Source organism: Octopus bimaculoides, chromosome 7 (assembly GCF_046866305.1).
Source record: "Octopus bimaculoides isolate indiv1 chromosome 7, ASM4686630v1, whole genome shotgun sequence".
Lineage (NCBI taxonomy): Eukaryota > Metazoa > Mollusca > Cephalopoda > Octopoda > Octopodidae > Octopus > Octopus bimaculoides.
The window spans coordinates 97,472,415-97,489,914 of record NC_142934.1 but is presented as its reverse complement, the minus strand read 5'-3'; the positions used below and the strand labels follow the sequence as shown (position 1 = coordinate 97,489,914).

Here is a 17,500-nt window from a genome sequence, read left to right as displayed (position 1 = left end):
TTATTATTAAGAAGAAGAAAAAGAAGAAGAAGAAGAAGAAGAAGAAGAAGAAGAAGAAGGTGATAGTGATAATGATGACAAAGATGCTTATATGATAATGACAAAGATGGTGATGGTGGTAATTATTATTATTATTATTAAGAAGAAGAAAAAAAAAAAGAAGAAGAAGAAGAAGAAGAAGAAGAAGAAGAAGAAGAAGAAGAAGAAGAAGAAGAAGAAGAAGAAGAAGAAGGTGTTAATGATAATGATAGTTGTGATATGTTGATGACAAAAATGGTGATAATGATAATTATGATGATGATTATGGATGGTGATGACTGATAATGAGGTGATATATATAGAATGTCCATAAATCACCTTTACAATTTGAAAAATTCAGGAAAAAAAAAAAAAGGATGACTCAGCAGAATTTATCGGAAAACATGAATAAAGTTTTATTAGAAATATCAGAATACTTCCAGATGGGTATTCAAATTGTAAAGGTAATTTATGTCACCCTGTATATATGATGACGACAATGATGATGATAATGATGGTGATGATGATGATGAGGATGATGATTGTGGTGGTGGTGGTGGTGGTAGTAGTGATGCCAGTGTTGAAATGAGGGTGATGATGATGATGATGATGGTCATGTTGCTGATGATGCTGATGATGGTGATGATCTAGATGATGATCCTGATGATGATGGTGATGGTGGTTGTGATGATGATGATGGTGGTGGTGGTGATGGCAATGGTTGTGGTGATAATGATGATGATGATGATGATAATTATGATAATAAAGCAACTGGAAGATGATTTAAAAAAAAAAATTTCCATGATGGTGGTCATTTGGGCAAAGCGGTTAAGAAAGAAAATTTGCAAAAAGCCAAAAGAAGCAAAAAATGTGGAGATGAAGAGATTTATGAGCAAGAGAGGTACGCCATTTTGACATTTAAAAAAAAATCTTTTGAGAGACATGAGGCTGGGAAGGAGCTCTTAAACAAAAGAACGAAGAACAGGGAGCAGAATGTGGGGCCTCCTATTTGAATAAATAGGAAAAGAAAACAAGGAAAAGGTGCAAGGTAACCGGAAGACAAGAGGCATGCGAAACATTGAAGATGGCTACAAACCAAATATGCCATGGTCAAAGGTGTGCAGGAGGCCTGCTGATGCAACGGTTGTTGAGTCATGAATATATTATCAGCAGATTTACTGCAGCCTGTGTTTTTGCTAGACATATGAAGTTCATCTTTTGATGACCTAAAGTCTAAAACCTGCCAATAGAGAATGAGAAACTGCAACATTAATATTGTCCAAAACTTCTATGAACTGTGTCTCTGTAAAGGCTTTTTTTTTTTTTAAAGATGTGGTGACAGTGCTCATAGATGGTATATAAGAAAATGAATGAAAACAAATGAAAAAATGACAATGGTCTGTTTTGTTTGCTCCCCACATCTTATGGTAGATTTTTTAAATATAAATTACAATGAAAATGTTTTTAGGGAGTTATCACTCTTGTCTTAAAACAATGTTAAATACACTCATATACTCTCTGGCATATTACATAATATATATGAACTATAACCTGTCATTATAGAACTAGCTAGCCTTCTTTGATCGTTGTACTATTAAAAATGAGGCAAGTACAAAATATATTTGTTAAATGGTGAATAAAACTTGAGAAAGGTAAACTAGTCTTAATGTATGTCCATCTGTATATATATATATGTACATATATAGTTAATATCATAAGAATTCAGAAATTTTGAGAGAACCTGAAACAGTTCTTTTTTGGATTGGTGAAACTTGAAAAGTTATGAATAATATTTACGTGCTATTATTTATGGCTTCAACTTTCACCATTCCAAAAAGAAAAAAAAAATATATATATACATGCACACATACTTATATATGTTAATATATTAACATATTAGCACTTGCTTTTATCTATAGTAATATATAAAAGCAAATGGACATTAACTGAAGGATCACCGAATATATTTTAGTAGAGTGCCACATTTAATTTTACAAGATTGACAGTGACTTTGAAGTTCTTATTTCTTTACTGCCCACAAGGGGCTACAGACAGAGGGGACAAACAAGGACAGACAAACGAATTCAGTCGATTATATCGACCCCCAGTGTGTAACTGGTACTTATTTAATCGACCCCGAAAGGATGAAAGGCAAATTCGACCTCGGCGGAATTTGAACTCAGAACATAGCGGCAGACGAAATACCACTAAGCATTTTGCCCGGCATGCTAACGTTTCTGCCAGCTCGCCGCCTTTTGACTTTGAAGTTCTATCAGTCACTGGCATTGTCAGACAATTCTGATGAAGTCAATAACTGGAGACGCTTCAAAGTCATTGTCAAAGTTTTCCTTATAAAAATGCATAAATACATAAATGCATCCATACATAACACACACACATTTGAAAGTGTATAATATCTCAGTTTTATCATCATTGTATTGACTATCCTCTATTCCTCTATCTCCTCACTTTCTCTCCGTCTGTGCCTCTCTCTTTCCTTTCCATAAACATGCAAGGCCATGTGACTATCTACATTCACTGGCAAAAAGTTGAAGTTATATAACATTAACATGCTCATACCTAACAACTAACAAACTGTGAGTGGCAGAAGCAAGATGAGAATTTTAAATTCAGAATCTCAATTGTATTATCTTTATATTATATATCACTCCACTACCTCACTTTACTCTTTCATTATAAACACAGGCTGTTTTTATATGCAGTGTAGCATGTTTTGAGATGGTATACCCACCTGTCTGCCTCTCCATTTAAGCATGACAACTTCCTCATGAGTATTTGAGAATGTTTTGATATGCACTTCTATGTAACACTGTACAGAAAGCTGTATTCTTAATTACACAGGATACCCTTGAAAAGTTTCTGTCTCTGCCCTTGCCCATAAAATGGAACCAGCCTTTTTATGTGAAGTTACACTAGATCATCAAGATGTCCCACTAGTACAGAGCTCACAACTGGTATGCTGTGGCACACTGGTGTGCCACAAGATGATGCTAGGTGTGCAGCGGTGTAACCCAAATATAACTTTTTTCTCTGTACTTTTAGTTATATGTTTAGTTCAGGTATACTGCCGAATTTTGAAAAGAATATAAGTGTACTGCAAGTAAAAAAAGGTTGCAGAGCACTGCTCTAGTCTGAGGCTGAGGCTATCCCTTACATCGACGGGAAGTATGATTGAGATGTGGACATTCTAAGCTGCATTGTAGGCAATTTTTGTAGGAGGGCAGTAACTTCTAATAAGAACTGACACAAGGTAAAGAGGGCATTTTAGTCCTCCTTGTATGGGTTAATCTTTATGGTGCCAGTGGTATGATAAAACACACCAAGGACATTCTGCAATGTGATTGGTGACAGGAAGAGCATCCAGTCATAGAAACCATTTCAAAAATAACTTATGAAAATAAAACATAGACTCTGCAAGCCAAGCTGAATCACATGAAGCTCATCTAGAGCAATAATTCTGAATAAAAACTCAAAGAGGATAGAAGGGAACTCTTAAGTTCTGCTCTCATGAGACAACCTGGTCCTGGTGTCACAATAAAATGCATCTGAAATATATACAACATCAAAGATTGCTGTTTTTTCAGTTGCTCTGTAAGCAAGATAATGCAGATAGTGACCATCCTGACAACTCATCCAGCTCATGCTAACATGGAAAAGCAAACATAAGATGATGATGATGATGGTGATGGTGACACACATATGAATTAGAGTATTTAGGCATGTCCCGTTATTTACATTATAAAACTAATTAATCTTGTGAAGTGGTTGGCATTAGGAAGGACATCCAGCCATAGAAATCATGCCAAAATAGATATGAGAGTATGATGTAGCCCTTGGGCCCACTGGATCCTGTCAAACTGTCCAACCCATGCCAGCATGGAATATGGATGTTTAAATGATGATGATAATGATGAACTTTCTGAGAGACCCTTTAGTATAATCTTTGGAGGTTGAACTGATTACGATACGTTTGTGTGTGCATGTGTGTGTGTGTGCAAGCGTGTGTATGCTTATACACACACACACACATACATATATGTAATATACATTGCTAATGATGAGGTTAATAGACAAGAAAATTATTAACAAATTTTATCAGATATTTAATGAATATTAAGAGTTAAATGCATGACCAAATATAGCTTTAATTATAAAATGTTCACAAGGCATTATAAGTCATCTGTTGTGAAGAGGAGAGCACTGACTTTATCAAATAGGGGCCTTTTCTGATGGAACAGCTTATAAACAGCAAACTAACAGTAGGGCCCAAACCACTAAGTTTCAGGGGCATAAACAAGCCCATTTGTCAAGTGGTGTGGGGACAAATACATATATACACAAACACATACACACACACATGCACATGTACGCACGTACACACACACACACACGGTGAGTTCTTTTCAGAGAAAGGCCCCATAAACAGCTAACAAACAGTAGGGCTCTTTGCCAATAAAGACACTTTAAAGAGGAAAAATAACTCAGACAAAAAGCCATTTAAAATGAATTAACTTACATCAAGGGTTTTCTTCAACGAAAGACCCTTTAAACAGGGAAATTAAATTACAGCAAGGCATTTCTCCAATGAAATGATTTGCAAACACTAAACTGACTTTTAAAAAAAAATTTTGTACTTAATGTTAACCAAGAACATCATTAGTTTTCTCAGACGATACTGTTTCACTTGAGTTTATTGTTTTATATTTTTTACAAAATCTTTTACAGAGTTTTTAGAGTGTGCATCTAAATTAAGGAGGCACTTACTGATATCATCTAGTGAGTAGTTACTTAGCTTATGAATGGTAGATGGAACATTTACTTTTAATATCTCAGCAATTTAAAGTTGAATATAAATCTTACTGGTGTTCATATATTCTTTTCTACTCTCGGCACAAAGCCCGAAATTTTTGGTGAGGGGACCAGTTGATTAGATCGACCCCAGTACACAACTGGTACTTAATTTATTGACTTCTGAAAGGATGAAAAGTAAAGTCGACCTTAGTGGAATTTGAACTCAGAACGTAAAGACAGATGAAATACCGGTAAGCATTTCACCCGGAATGCTAACGTGTCTTATTTCTTTACTGCCCACAAGGAGCTACATACAGAGGGGACAATCAAGGACAGACAAACGGATTAAGTCGATTATATCGTCTCCAATGCACAACTGGTACTTATTTAATTGACCCCGAAAGGATGAAAGGCAAAGTTGACCTTGGCAGAATTTGAACTCAGAACATAGCGGCAGACGTAATACAGCTAAGCATTTTGCCTGACATGCTAACGTTTCTGCTTGCTTGCTGCCTTCTGGTATTCATATATTACTGAAGGCAGCAAGCTGGCAACAAAATGCTTAGCGTCCTCCGAGGTAGACTTTGCCTTTCATCCTTTCAAGTTTGACAAAATAAGTACTAGTCAAGTACTGGAGTCAATGTAATCAACATCGCCTCCCTTCAAAAACTGCCAGTCTCATGCCAAAACATGAAACCATTATCTATATGCTACTGTATCTCAAGTGTGTTACAAGTGGTGGGATTCTTTCTAATGGCAAATTTTGTAGGGCAGGGGTTAATAAGAACTCAAGAGATAAAGTATAAGGAGAAGGCCTGACAATTGGGAATTTATATGTAGCAACATATTCCCTCTCAATAAGGACTTAAAGAAAATATGTTTTATTTCTTTGTCTGGTTTTGCAATGGCTATTAACATGCTCACTTTGCAACCATATGGTTTCATGTTTAATCCCACTGCGTGTCACCTTGGGCAAGTGTCTTCTACTAAAGACCAGTACCTTGTGAGCAGGGATGTGCTGCTTGGGTAGGCAAGGTGGGCAGTGCCTACCCTGAATAAAATAGATCAATAGTAACATTTCCCTTTTATGACAAAATATGCACCTAATTCAATAAAATTATGAAGGTTACTCTGATTACTATGCATAAAAGGCAAAATATTCTATTTTTTTTTGTAGATTAGGCAAGCATAATTTGCCCCTGTTTTTCAATCTCAGTATTAAAGCTATGCATAGTACTGCTGTAGTACATGTGCTGCGTACATTCCTACAACAATGTTTTCTTTACATGCTATAAAGGCAGAAGTAAATCTATGTGTTTTTTTTGTATGTGAGTGTTTATGTTTGTGTCTGTTCCCCACCACCACCACCACCACCACCACCACCACTTGACAACCAGTGTTGGTGTGATTATGTCCCTCCTAACTTAACAGATCAGCAAAAGAGACTGATAGAATAAATACCATGCTTAAAAAAAAGAAAGTACTAGGGTTGATTCATTTTACAAAAATTCTTCAAGGCAATGCCCCAGCATGGCCACAGTCTAATGACTGAAACAAAAGGAAGATAGATAAAAAGACATGTATGTATCTATCAGTGTGTATGTCTGCATGGGTGTATGTGTGTTTCTTTTTTTGTTTCCTTGTGACAATGCACACTAATTGTAAACAAACGTCACCATCATACAAGCAGTGCTGTTTGTTTGTAATCTTCTATGAAAAATAGCCAAAGTATGGGAAAATAGCATCTTGCTTGGAAATAGGTAAGGGTTGGCAACAGGAAGAACATCTGACCATAGAAAATCTGCATGAACTAATCTTGTCCGATCCATGCAAACATGGAAAAAGTAGATGTTAAAATGATGATGATGATGATGATGATGATGATGATGATGATAATAATAATATATGTATTGCTTGTGGTACATTTGTTTTTTAGGGAAGTGAGAAAAGAGCTCATAGCTTGGTAATACCCTATATGAAACTGGTGAAGAGAGGCTTGTGATGAGACTGATTGGTTGATTGATGCTGGTATGATTAGATGCTGCATTAAAGAGCTACAGGATAATCAAGTTGGTTTTAGTTATGTGCAATGTTGATAGGGTTAGGGTTACTAGTTGATGAGAATTAAGATTACAAACAGATGGAAGTTAGGGCTACTAAGCAAATTATGAGTGTTAAAAGAGGATTTGGAACTAAGGTTTATGTGTTAACATACTGCATAAGAAACTTGTGAAAGTACTCAATACTGCTACTATTAGATACTCAGGTTTAGTGGTACATACATACATACATACATACAGACATATATATGGTTGTGTGTGCATATTAATGTTTGTTTTTATGTTTAGTTATAATAAAAACAATTTAACATTAATCTGAAGGATTACTCTATACTCTTGTAGAGTACAAATTTATCATTCTTATGCAAGAATGTTGTTGACAGTAACTTCAAAGTTTCAGCAAGCTGGGCCACTGTTATCCAGTCTGAAACTTTGAAACCAGTGTCAACAGTATTCTTGTTTAGACACACACACAAATACATTATTCCTAAACAATATATATATGCATATATATATGCATATATATATGCATATATATATATATATATATATATATATATATATATATATATATATATATATATATATACATACACACACACTGATTATATAATTTTAGATTCAAAGGAATCAGATATCAAATGTATGTAGTAGTTTAGTATAAATGAATAAATATATATTTGCTCTTGCTCGTAAAAATGCATGAATATAAACATAAGTACACGTACACTCACAAACATTTATGTATGAGTTATATATGTATCAATTTCTTGGACAAGGCAGAGGGAAGTTTTCAGGAAAGGAGTTGAGTACATAGCTGATTAAATTCATATTAGTGTATTGCTTGTACTTATTTTACTACCTTCACCTTTGGTGGAATTAGACATAAATCTGTCACGATTTAGAAAAGAATATATATGATCAAAAATAAAAGCTACTGCTCTGTTACTTCTCGTATTTCACAACTTTTTACATATATATATTAGAATTATGAATATTTATACAGCTATACATGTATAATCCTTTAACCCATATTAAAATAAATATACTTACATGAATATAATACACACACACATAAAAATACAAATGTGTAGGCATGGTTCAATGGAAATAATCAGTGGTGTAATATAGGTATTAAAACAAGAATAAATTACAGAATATCATAAAAATGTCAACTGGAAGATTGTTTCAGGAGATATTTAAATGTAATTATAGCGTGGGGTTTATAAGAGAAAATATGAAATATATTGAAACAGAAGGGGTATATAATTAGTACACATTGCAAATCATATTACTGACACACACACACACACACACACATGCACACACACAGAGGCACATGTGCACACACCCAATGGACACATGTACACACACACACACACATACATGTGGAAGCAGAGGGTACTCAACCTTATAATTTCACTGTGGTTTTTGGTGCATTACAGATCTGATATTTATTGAAGACCACTACAGAATACAAAATTTTGATCAGCAAAATTCTATGCAGATATGTTAATATTCAATTTTATTAATAGATTTCTCATCAATAGAGAAAGAGCCAGTTTCTAGTGTAGATTCAAGGCTTCTTCATTGGAATTTTAAACATCAACAACGTATTTGTGCATGTTTGTGGGTATATGTATGTATTTATATAAGGGCATTACTATACATAAATGCCTCACGCTAAGAGGGACTCTAAGGTCAAACTACCATAATAAACACATTTTTACGGTAAAAATGTGTTTATTATGGTAGTTTGACCTTAGAGTCCCTCCTAGCGTGAGGCATTTATGTATAGTAATGCCCTTATATAAATAAATATATTTTGGGGAATAAATGATGGATTTTTCCCTTATGAGGTTTTTTTCACGCTAGCTATTTGATAAATTCTTATAAAAGAATTCATCCTATTGAATTAAGTATATGCATGTATGTAGGTACCTATGTATGTTGTGTAGGTACTTATGTATGTTATGTATGTATGTATCATCATCATCATCATCATCGTTTAACGTCCGCTTTCCATGCTAGCATGGGTTGGACGATTTGACTGAGGACTGGTGAAACCGGATGGCAACACTAGGCTCCAATCTAATTTGGCAGAGTTTCTACAGCTGGATGCCCTTCCTAACGCCAACCACTCAGAGAGTGTAATGGGTGCTTTTACGTGTCACCCGCACGAAAACGGCCACGCTCGAAATGGTGTCTTTTATGTGCCACCTGCACAAGCCAGTCCAGGGGCACTGGCAACGATCTCGCTCGAAAATCCTACGGGAGCCAGTCAGGCGGTACTGGCAACGGCCACGCTCAAAATGGTGCGCCTCATGTGCCACCCGCACAAGAGCCAGTCCAGGGGCACTGGCAATGATCTTACTTGGCTTGCCGGGTCTTCTCACGCACAGCAGTATGTCATTATTCAGTTTTATTTTAAAATTTCTTGTCAATAGTGAAAGAGCTGGTTTCTAACCTAGATCTAAGGTTCCTTCACTGGAATTTCAACAACATCATCAGGATACTTTTGCATGTGTATGTGTATATGTGCAATATTTAAAATCAATGCATGTGCAGATTTGTGTGTTTTGTTTTATGTAAGTATTCTTACATTAAACTGTGCCCATGCTGGAGCACTGTTTTGAAGAGTTTTAGTAGAAATTGACCTCAGGATTTATTTTTTAAAGCCCAGTACTTATTCTATCGGTGTCTTTTGCCGAACTGCTAAGTTATGGGGACATAAACACACCAACACTGGTTGTCAAGTGGTGGTGGTGGTGGTGGTGGTGTGGAGGGAACAAACACACACACATATATATATATTGAGTCATCCCATAAATAATGTTTTTTTTTATACTTCTTTAATTTTCAAAATTAAGATAAACAAAATTTGTTTTTAATTTAAAATATGCTCTCCTTCATTTTCTACAATGCTCTTCCATCTATCTGGTAGACTTGCAAGACCCCTTTTCCAACACTTTTCCATGTCGAAAAATACACCCCCAGTACTGTTCTGACTTTTCTACAGAATTCATATTTTTTCTGTCCAAATAATCTAGAAGACTGTGGAATAAATGATAATCAGATGGAGCAATGTCTGGTGAATATGGTGGGTGGGTATCGTTTCCCATTCAAACTGCTCCTGTCTTTTGAATGTCATCCTTGCTGTTTGTGGCTGAGCATTATCCTGATGGAAGATCATCTTTCGTCTTGAAACCAAAGACGGTCGTTTTTCTTCTAGCGCTGACTTAAGCTGCTCAGGCTGCTTGCAGTAGATCTCCTTTGTTACTGTTTAGTTTGTGTTTAAAAGTTCAAAGTAGGGTAAACCTTTCATATCCCACTAAACACAAAACAACACCTTAAGTGGGAGAAGACCTTCTTTAGCAGGGGGTGCCAATGTTTCTCCTTTCCCTACCCACTGTCATCAGCACATGACATTTTTATAGAGAGCCTATTTCTCGTCACCAGTCACTATTCGGTCCAAAAAAGGTTCATTCGTGAGATGTGACAGCAAAGAAGAGCACACATTCACTCTCTAAAGTTTGTGAGGAACACATTGACCTTTTCTGATGGCACACAGGTGTTAATGAATGGTTGAATGACCAAATCCAAGCTTCTTTGCTAGTTCCTCAACAGTTACGATGGGATTTTGTTCCACCAGGGTTTGAAGGACATCCTCATTGAGCTCTACTGATCTTCTAGGACAAGGCTTGTCTTCTAGGCTGTAGTTTCTGGCTTGGAATTTCTGGAACCACAGTTGACACTGACTTACGCTTATTGTCCAATACCTATATGCTGTATTAATATTCCTCACACTTTCCATTGTGTTGTTGCCTTTATTAAACTCATAAAGCAAAATATGCCGAATATGCTACTTTGTCACTTCCATTATAGCTATGAAAAAGTAACTGTTAAAATCGAACTGTATTCTTCAAAACTTGCACTAAGAATAAGACCAAGGTAAAATTACTACCTGCTTTTACAACAAACTGATGCAGGTAGTTTATCCTGTTCCCTCCTAGAAAAATTTACTCATGTTTAAAACTCTTCCTAAAGAATATCAGTTCAGGTAATATTATCTACATTTTACATAAAGATTTGCATATGCCTTTTGCTCATGTGACTAGTATTTCATTCATCTATAACAGGTTTGTAAACAAACATGGCATTGAAAGCAAAACGTGACCAGGTTGTCACTTTGAAAACAGCAGGAGTGAGCAACAAAGACATAACATAACAGTTGAATGTATGCTGTAAAACAGTGTTTGGTTTGTTTATATACAATGAGCTGCTTCTAATTCATATTTAAATTTGTGGCATGAAACATTGGGAAATGCCAGCAGATGGAGTTTAAACCATCTAGTATATAGCCAGTGATATGGCTTGCAGCGGGCCTCGTTCGGTATGCAGCATTGATAAGTCAAAACAATGATGAAACATCGATGCTTATTGCTCTGTGGAGGGACCTGATGTCAGCTGTCTCGCTTGACTGTGACTTACTTTCAGGTGTTTTTTCACACCAGGTGCATTCAGAATATGTTTTCTTATTCCTAAAAACTGCAACTGACCCATGAACTAACAACACACATACCTTGTGTATGTGTGTTCGATTCTGTATATATATTACTCTTTTACTTGTTTCAGTCATTTGACTGTGGCCATGCTGGAGCACCGCCTTTAGTTGAGCAAATCAACCCCAGGACTTATTCTTTGTAAGCATAGTACTTATTCTATCGGGCTCTTTTGCCGAACCTCTAAGTTATGGAGACGTAAACACACCAGCATCGGTTGTCAAGCGATGCTGGGGGGACAAACAGACACACAAACATACACACACACACACAGACACACACACACACACACACACACATATATATATATATATATATATATACATATAAACGACGGGCTTCTTTCAGTTTCCGTCTACCAAATCCACTCACAAGGCTTTGGTCGGCCCGAGGCCATAGTAGAAGACACTTGCCCATGGTGCCACGCAGTGGGACTGAACCCAGAACCATGTGGTTGGTAAGCAAGCTACTTACCACACAGCCACTCCTATGCTTATTTATATATATATATATATATATATATATATATATATATATATATATATATATATAAATATATATATATATATATTTTACATATATATTATACCAGACCTTGATACTGTGTGGACTAAGGTCCTCATTGACAGGCTGCTGGTATATTTATAGAGTGTTAAACAATTTTGGTATGTAAATTAGGGACTCCTTCATAGAGTAACTGCTGCATTTGTTGAGTATATAAACAGTTTGGCTGCTTGTTTCTCAGGAGACTGTCAGAATGATGTAGATGCCTCTGGTGAGAACCCAATAAGGTTAAAAAATTGATTAAGGTTATTTGTCATTTTTTCAGTCTGCAGAGAAATGGCTAAAATTTGCCCTGTTTATAATTATACCATGTTACACACATATATATATATATATATATTTTACTTACTTCAGTCATTAGACTGCGGCCATGCTGGAGTGCTGCCTTGAAAAACTTCTAATCAAATGAATTGTCCTTAATACTTTTTTTAATGACTGGCACTTATTCTATTGGCCTCTTTTACCAAACTGCTGAATTACAGGGATGTAAACACATCAACACCGGTAGTCAAGTGGTGGTGGGGAACAAACACACACACACAACTGATAGACATCTTTCAGTTTCTGCCTACCAAATCCACTCACAAGGCTTTGGTGTGCCTGAGGATATAATAGATGACAACTTGGTCAAAGTGCCACGCAGTGGAACTGAACCCAGAACCATGTTTATATAAATGTCAGTGTGTGTGTGTGTGTGTGTAGATCTTTCATCAGTGCATCAAGCAAGAAACTGGTATGTTTGAACAAAAAATGCTTTATGATATTTATTCCACCCCAGTTGCACAAACATCCCTGTCATTCTTATTATCACAACTGCAGTGAACCAGTGATTAGCTTGTCAGAAATCCTGTAACCAATGCTGTTATTGTTCATAAAAACACATAATTTAAGTAAAATAACAGAAAAATAATGTAAGCAGTTATGTAGGCCTTCTCCAGGTCCATGGAAGGAGTTTAGGTTGTAACATATTATTAAACATTTGAGGTCTAACGACAGTTTAAAGATGATAAATGTTATTGAAAAATGTACTTTTGATATAATTAAATTTTAACTGGAAACATTCATTAAAAATCATTCTTGTCCACTAAGCCACTGTCTTAAATACACTGACATAGCTGGGTGTCATTTCAAAGCATCTCTGATATTTATGACAACTGTTGATAAATTCAATCTCTGTTGGAGTTATTGGTACATGAAAATAAGACTAAGGAAGATAAGACACCACCACCACCACCACCACCACCACCACCACATTCTGCTGGCCTGAGAAAGGAAATAACACAGAAAATAATGCAGTCATATATATGCTTAAAAAAAAAAATGGGATGGTCATGGTTAGAATGCCTTTGATCATAGGCCCACTTGAACAACTACTGTAATTGCATTAATAATTATGACAATAATGTTAACAGTTTTTGTAATGATTTATTTTAAACTAGTTTCTGGTAGTTCTCTCTGAAGAATTTAAAAAGAAGAATAAGACAAATTTACATTAATGAGAATTGCACCTACCTGAGAGGACCTATTAGAATCAGAACCCTTTGAACTGTTACTTAGAGCAAGTGTTGGCTTAGCTTTTTCTTTGCGGTGGATTAAGGACTGACTCCTTTTCAATCTGCCAGCTGTTAAACAGTGGAAGAGATAAAAAGAGACATTTCAATAGAGATTTATATAATTTTTATAGAAATCGTTATAATAGAAGAAATGATTATTATTATTATTATTAAGGTGGCAGAATCGTTAGCACGCTGGGCAAAATACCTAGCGGTATTTTATCTGCCACTACCTTCTGTGTTCAAATTCCACCATGGTTGACTTTGCCTTTCATCCTTTTGGGGTCGATTAAGTACCAGTTATGCATTGGGGGGGCGGGGGGCGGGTCAATGTAATCGACTTACCCCCTACCCTAAATTTCAGGCCTTGTGCCTATAGTAGAAAGGATTATTATTATTGTTACCTTTGCACAACTTCTAACGCTGGAGATGTACTACAGTGTCAGCTGTTCACTATCAGTGAACTAAGGTAACACCTCTTATTTTTCGAGCACCTTCCAGAGTATTCAAGCGCTTCCAAACAGTGCTGTTTTCTGAATGTGCTCCACCCTTATTGCAGCCCCTATTTGTTCCATGTACTTCTCAAGATTTTTACTACTATCACCTTTTTCATCAACCACAACTGCTTAACCTCCCAAGCTAACCTGTCGTATCTATCGACTTTTCTTTCTTCTTTATCGCATACCTTGCTGTCAGCTGGGCATGCTATATCTATGATCCAGCACAATTTGTTTTCTTTCTCAATTAAGACTATGTCCGGCTTCCTATTCTCAATCTCATGGTCACACTGAATCATAAAATCCCACAAGATCCTTGCATTTCTATTTTCGACGATGCCTTCAGGTTTGTGGTCGTACCAATTTTTTGCTCCGTCAAGTCCATACTTGTTGCAACGTATCCAATGGACAAGCCTGGCTATATTGTCATGGAGTCTCTTATATTCCTTCTGGGCTAGTGGCGTACATTGGCTGGTAATATGCCACCGTTTTGTCCACAGATTCTGCACTTATCACTTTCTGATGTGTTGTCTATTCTGTATTTTATGTAGTTTGCTCTTAGTGCTTTCTCTTGGGCAGCACAGATTATTATTATTATTATTATTATTATTATTATGATTGAGCAATGCATACCATTAAAGTGACACTGGGATCCAAATATACATAGCCCAATATATCCATCATGACTACCCATCTGATAGTGGTACACCAGGCACATACATTACAACCATATGTGTGTGACATGATGATCTCATATCAAGATAAACAGCACATGACCTTGCAAGTAGGGTCCAGTTAGAATTTTCTTCAAGTTAGGTAGCCCATCTTGCTCAAAAGGTCCCTGAATAAGGTTTGTTTAAGGATGGAGAGCAAAACACCCATGTTTCCAGAGGCAAATTATTCAAACCCCAAAGAATTTCTCTCAGCACATGGCTGTAATGCTCCCCCACTACTCCTGCTCAGAGATGCACATATCATCAGCCACCAAGGGATATGCTCAACTCAACTGGTTATGATCAAACGACTAACAAGCAAATCTGTGGTATTAAGCAGAATATTTGCTGTAGCCCATCTTTTATACCAAGACAAAACATGTACATGATAACACTTCCAATCAACAGGATTTCAGCTCAGAATCTAGAATCTGAAGAAATGCCACTAAGCATTTTGTTTGGTGTGCTGACAGTCTGCCAGCTCACCACCTATAATAATAACAATAATAATGATTCTGATGCAGTACCAGGCAGTGGTTCCCATGGCTTCTCATCTTAAATGATTGGAAACCATGGGAGTCACTACCTGGTACTGCATTGGAATCATTGTTATTGTTATTATTATAGGTGGTGAGCTGGCAGAATATCAGCACACCAAACAAAATGCTTAATGGCATTTCTTCAGATTCTAGATTCTGAGCTGAAATCCTGTTGCAGTCAACTTTACCTTTCATCCTTTTGTGGTTGACAAATGAAAGTACCAATCAAGTACTTAGGGTCAATATAATTTATCTATCTACTTCTCTCAAAATGGCTGAACTTGTACTAAAATTAGAAAGAATTATTATTATTATTATTATTGAGCTGGGAGAGTAGTTAGTGCATGGGACAAAATGCCATGTAGTATTTCTTCCAGCTCTTTATGTTCTTCCTTTAAATCTCACCAAAGTCATCTATGCCTTCCATACTTTTGTGGAGGTCAATAAAATCAAGTACCAATCAAATATTGAGGTTGATGACACAAACAACCACCCACTTAAAACTGCAGGCTCTGTGCCTAAATCACAAAATAATAACGATAATAATAATAATCCTTTCTACTAAAGGCACAGGGCCTGAAATTTGGGTGAAGGGACTAGTTGATTACATCGACTCCAGTATTTCACTGGTACTTAATTTATCGACCCCCAAAAGGATGAAAGGCAAAGTTGACTTCAGCGGAATTTGAACTCAGAACATAATGGCAGACAAAATACCGCAAAGCATTTTGGCTGGCGTGCTAACGATTCTACCAGCTCATCGCCTTAATAATAATAATAATAATAATAATAATAATAATAATAATAATATAGGCAGCAAGCTTGCTATGCATGTAAGACTTGAGGAGTTGCAACAAAACCTGAGATAAAAAGAAATGATAATAATAATAATAATAATAATAATAATAATTTAATAATTGATTTCTAACATAGGCACATAATAAAGCAAAAAAAGAAAGCAAAAATGTAACATACCCACTGTGGTGGCTAAGTGTCTTAAAGAACCAGTGTATGACCTTCTCTGTAATACTGGAAAATCATCATCTTTTTTTACCATGTGAAAATTTAAACATACTTCCAGTTCTCCCTGGTCCTTGACAATACCATTTTTCTTTGCTTTACTTTTCAAAGTGACCCAACTGAAAGAATATAGTGTAATGTAAACATTAAATCAACGACTGACTAATTTTAATACAATAATGTAGTTGTGTCTTTCTAAAGTAGCTCCAGTAAACTCTGGCTGAGTATACCAAAAGCAAAGAATAAATAAATATATAAGAACACATAACCATATAAATTCAGTCTCTTTCTGTGAAATTATGACCCATGAGAGATTTATCAATAGTTTGAGTTGAAGATCAAACCCAATGGTTTTATAGTTATATTTTGTTGTTACAATACTTGGTGACCTCACTAGTGTTGGTGTCATTTATAAAAAAAGCACCCAGTACACTCTGTGATGTGGTTGGCATTAGCAAAGATATCCAGGTGAAGAAACCATGTCAAAGCAGATGAGAGAGCATGATGCAGACCTTGGACTCATTGGATCCTGTTAAACCAGCCAATCAATGCCAGCATGATACATGCATGTTTGTGGAGGCATGTGGCTTAGTGGTTAGGGCGTTGGACTCATGATTGTAAGATTGTGGCTTTGATTCCTGGACTGGGCAATGCATTGCATTCTTGATCAAAACACTTCATTTCACGTTGCTCCAGTTCACTCAACTGGTAAAAATAAATAATCTTGTGACAGACTGGCGTCCCATTCAGGTGAGGAATTTATATGTCATAGAAACTGGGAAACCAGCCCCTATGAATTAGCATGACACAAGAAGATAACTTTTACCTTTGCATGCATGTTTAAATGGTGATGATGCAATACAATGTAATAATCAAGTATAAGTTGGTTGCATAGTCACTCTATATGACTAACAATTACTGTGACAGATGCTGTTTAGTAAGTAGGAGGTAAAATCAGATATATTTTAACCTTTTAGCATTCAAATTATTCTATTAAATGTAATGTTTGTTTATTTATATTAAGGAAATGTACTTGCATAGCAAGTGACCTGATCTGAGATCGTGTGCTGGTACGAAAACAATTGCAGCGTGGAAGGTATTTATAAGCCATTTAAAATAACACACAAAATCTGTTAGATTCACTTCAACATTTAAATTTAAT

General features: G+C 36.0%; 1 protein-coding gene across 2 annotated transcripts in view; it reads right to left on the bottom strand.

The window, feature by feature from the left end:
* The window catches only part of LOC106868848 (uncharacterized), a 149,122-nt gene that overhangs the window by 25,056 nt on the left and 106,566 nt on the right, over window positions 1–17,500 (bottom strand). The window contains exons 5-7 of one of the 2 annotated variants that reach the window (XM_089355714.1): window positions 16,294–16,457; window positions 13,529–13,638; window positions 1,115–1,258 (exon numbers count right to left, since the gene is read on the bottom strand). In XM_089355714.1, coding sequence (XP_089211840.1) covers window positions 1,115–1,258; window positions 13,529–13,638; window positions 16,294–16,457 — 418 coding nt within the window. The remainder of the gene's footprint in view (window positions 1–1,114; window positions 1,259–13,528; window positions 13,639–16,293; window positions 16,458–17,500) is intronic. The other variant, XM_089355715.1, reaches the window with a different exon arrangement.